Here is a 1,750-nt window from a genome sequence, read left to right on the forward strand (position 1 = left end):
GATCGGCTAACCAAGTCAGCACACTTTTTACCGATCAGAAAGACTTTCAATATGACTCAGTACGCAGAGCTGTATATCAAAGAGATAGTCAGACTATATGAGATTCTAGTGTCCATCGTGTCAGATAGGGATCCGAGATTCACGTTTGCATTCTGGAAGAGTCTGCATCAGCATTGTGTATTAAGCTGATATTCAGTACTGACTTCCATCCTCAGACCGACAGACAGTCAGAGATGGTGAGTCAGATCTTGGAGGACCTAATCAGAGATTGCATGATCGACTTCCAGGGCAGCTGGGAGCCGAAGCTACCTCTTGTGAAGTTCACATACAACAACAGTTATCAGGCATCCATTGGCATGGCTCCATATGAGGCAATGAACGGGTGGAAGTGTAGGTCTTCAGTGTATTGGGACGAGGTAGGAGAGAGGGAAGAGTTGGGACAAGATATTGTCAGTCAGACTGCAGAATTAGTGGTCAAGATTCGGCACATGATGAGAACCGCGCAGAGCCGACAGAAGAGTTATGCATATCAGCGGCGCAGGGATCTTGAGTTTGCAGTAGAGGATCATGTATTCATGAAAGTCGCACCGATGAAGGGTGTGATGAGATTCTGGAAGAAGGGCAAGCTCAGTCCTAGATTCATCAGACCGTTCAAGATCCTAGAGAGAGTTGGACGCTCGCATACAAAGTTGCATTACCGCCGAATCTGGTGGGAGTTCATAATGTGTTTCATGTCTCTATGCTGCGGAAGTACATGTCGAATCCTTCACATCTGCTGAACTATGAACCACTGCAGTTGACGCCGAACCTGACTTTCGAGGAGAGACTCACTCAGATTTTGGATACACATGAGAGGAAGCTCCAGAACAAGGTGATCCACATGGTCAAAGTCAAGTGGCTAAATCATTCCGAGGACTGAGACTACTTGGGAGAATGAGACTGAGATGAGGAGTCGCTACCTTGGAATTATTCGGTATGTTTTAAATTTTGAGGATGAAATTCTGTTTAAGGGGGGAGAATTGTAAGGTCTAGAAAATTCGAACTACGTAACATGATTGCATGCAATCTAGGATTTTATTTAAAATATGTGTTTAATGGTTTTTATACATTTAATGCATGATTTTTGCAAGGTTAGGTGTTTATTTCATTGTTTGTTAAAGTTTCATGCATTAGGGTTTTAAGTTGTACTTCGCAATCGAACGAGTAACGGAGACCGGGATAATCAGGAAAAATATTTTTATTGAATAAGTAATTTTAATTATTTGATATGAGGTGTTTTTAAGTGTGATTTTCGAACTTAGGCCTTAGTTGGGTATTTTTACTCGCCAGGTCATATATTTTTGCCGGTATGCAAAATTTAGCAAGTCGATGGACGTTTTGAGGGCTCAGACAATATTTTCAAAAACGTACCTAAATGAAGTATTTTTCGGGAGTATTATTGGGCTTGATGAGTTTATTTTAGTACTTAATGGGCTCAAAACCCTTTTAACCCTTTAAATTTTAATTAAGAACCCATTAGTGTGTTATATTTTGATTTAAACACATCATTAAACAAACCTTAAACCTATTCTAAACCTAGCAGCCGTCCCCTCCCTTCCCAACAACAGCCTCCTCTTATATTTTTAGCAGCAAAACCATAGCTTTCAAAGAAAATCTTCCCCCGCCTTTCTGGTGCGCGTTCTATGCAAGAACCTTCGAGTTTTCGAGCACACAAATGTTAAGGCACGCCATGTATCTCTTTTTCTCATCA

At 41.1% G+C, this 1,750-nt stretch overlaps 1 protein-coding gene across 1 annotated transcript; it reads left to right on the forward strand.

The window, feature by feature from the left end:
- The first annotated feature begins 233 nt into the window (after positions 1–233).
- On the forward strand, positions 234–919 carry LOC142523913 (uncharacterized). Its single transcript, XM_075627647.1, has 2 exons — positions 234–569; positions 797–919. Exons 1-2 carry the CDS (start codon positions 234–236, stop codon positions 917–919), a joined length of 459 nt encoding a protein of 152 aa, XP_075483762.1.
- The last annotated feature ends 831 nt before the right edge of the window (positions 920–1,750 follow it).

The sequence above is a fragment of the Primulina tabacum genome, chromosome 14 (genome assembly GCF_025594145.1).
Source record: "Primulina tabacum isolate GXHZ01 chromosome 14, ASM2559414v2, whole genome shotgun sequence".
Lineage (NCBI taxonomy): Eukaryota > Viridiplantae > Streptophyta > Magnoliopsida > Lamiales > Gesneriaceae > Primulina > Primulina tabacum.

Excerpts from the sequence above, each read along its gene's own strand:
- LOC142523913 (XM_075627647.1), top strand. The coding sequence starts at position 234 with ATGGTGAGTCAGATCTTGGAGGACCTAATCAGAGATTGCATGATCGAC. Across the intron at positions 570-796 it reads AGTTTGCAGTAGAGGATCAT|TTGACGCCGAACCTGACTTT; the intron begins GTATTCATGAAA and ends GAACCACTGCAG.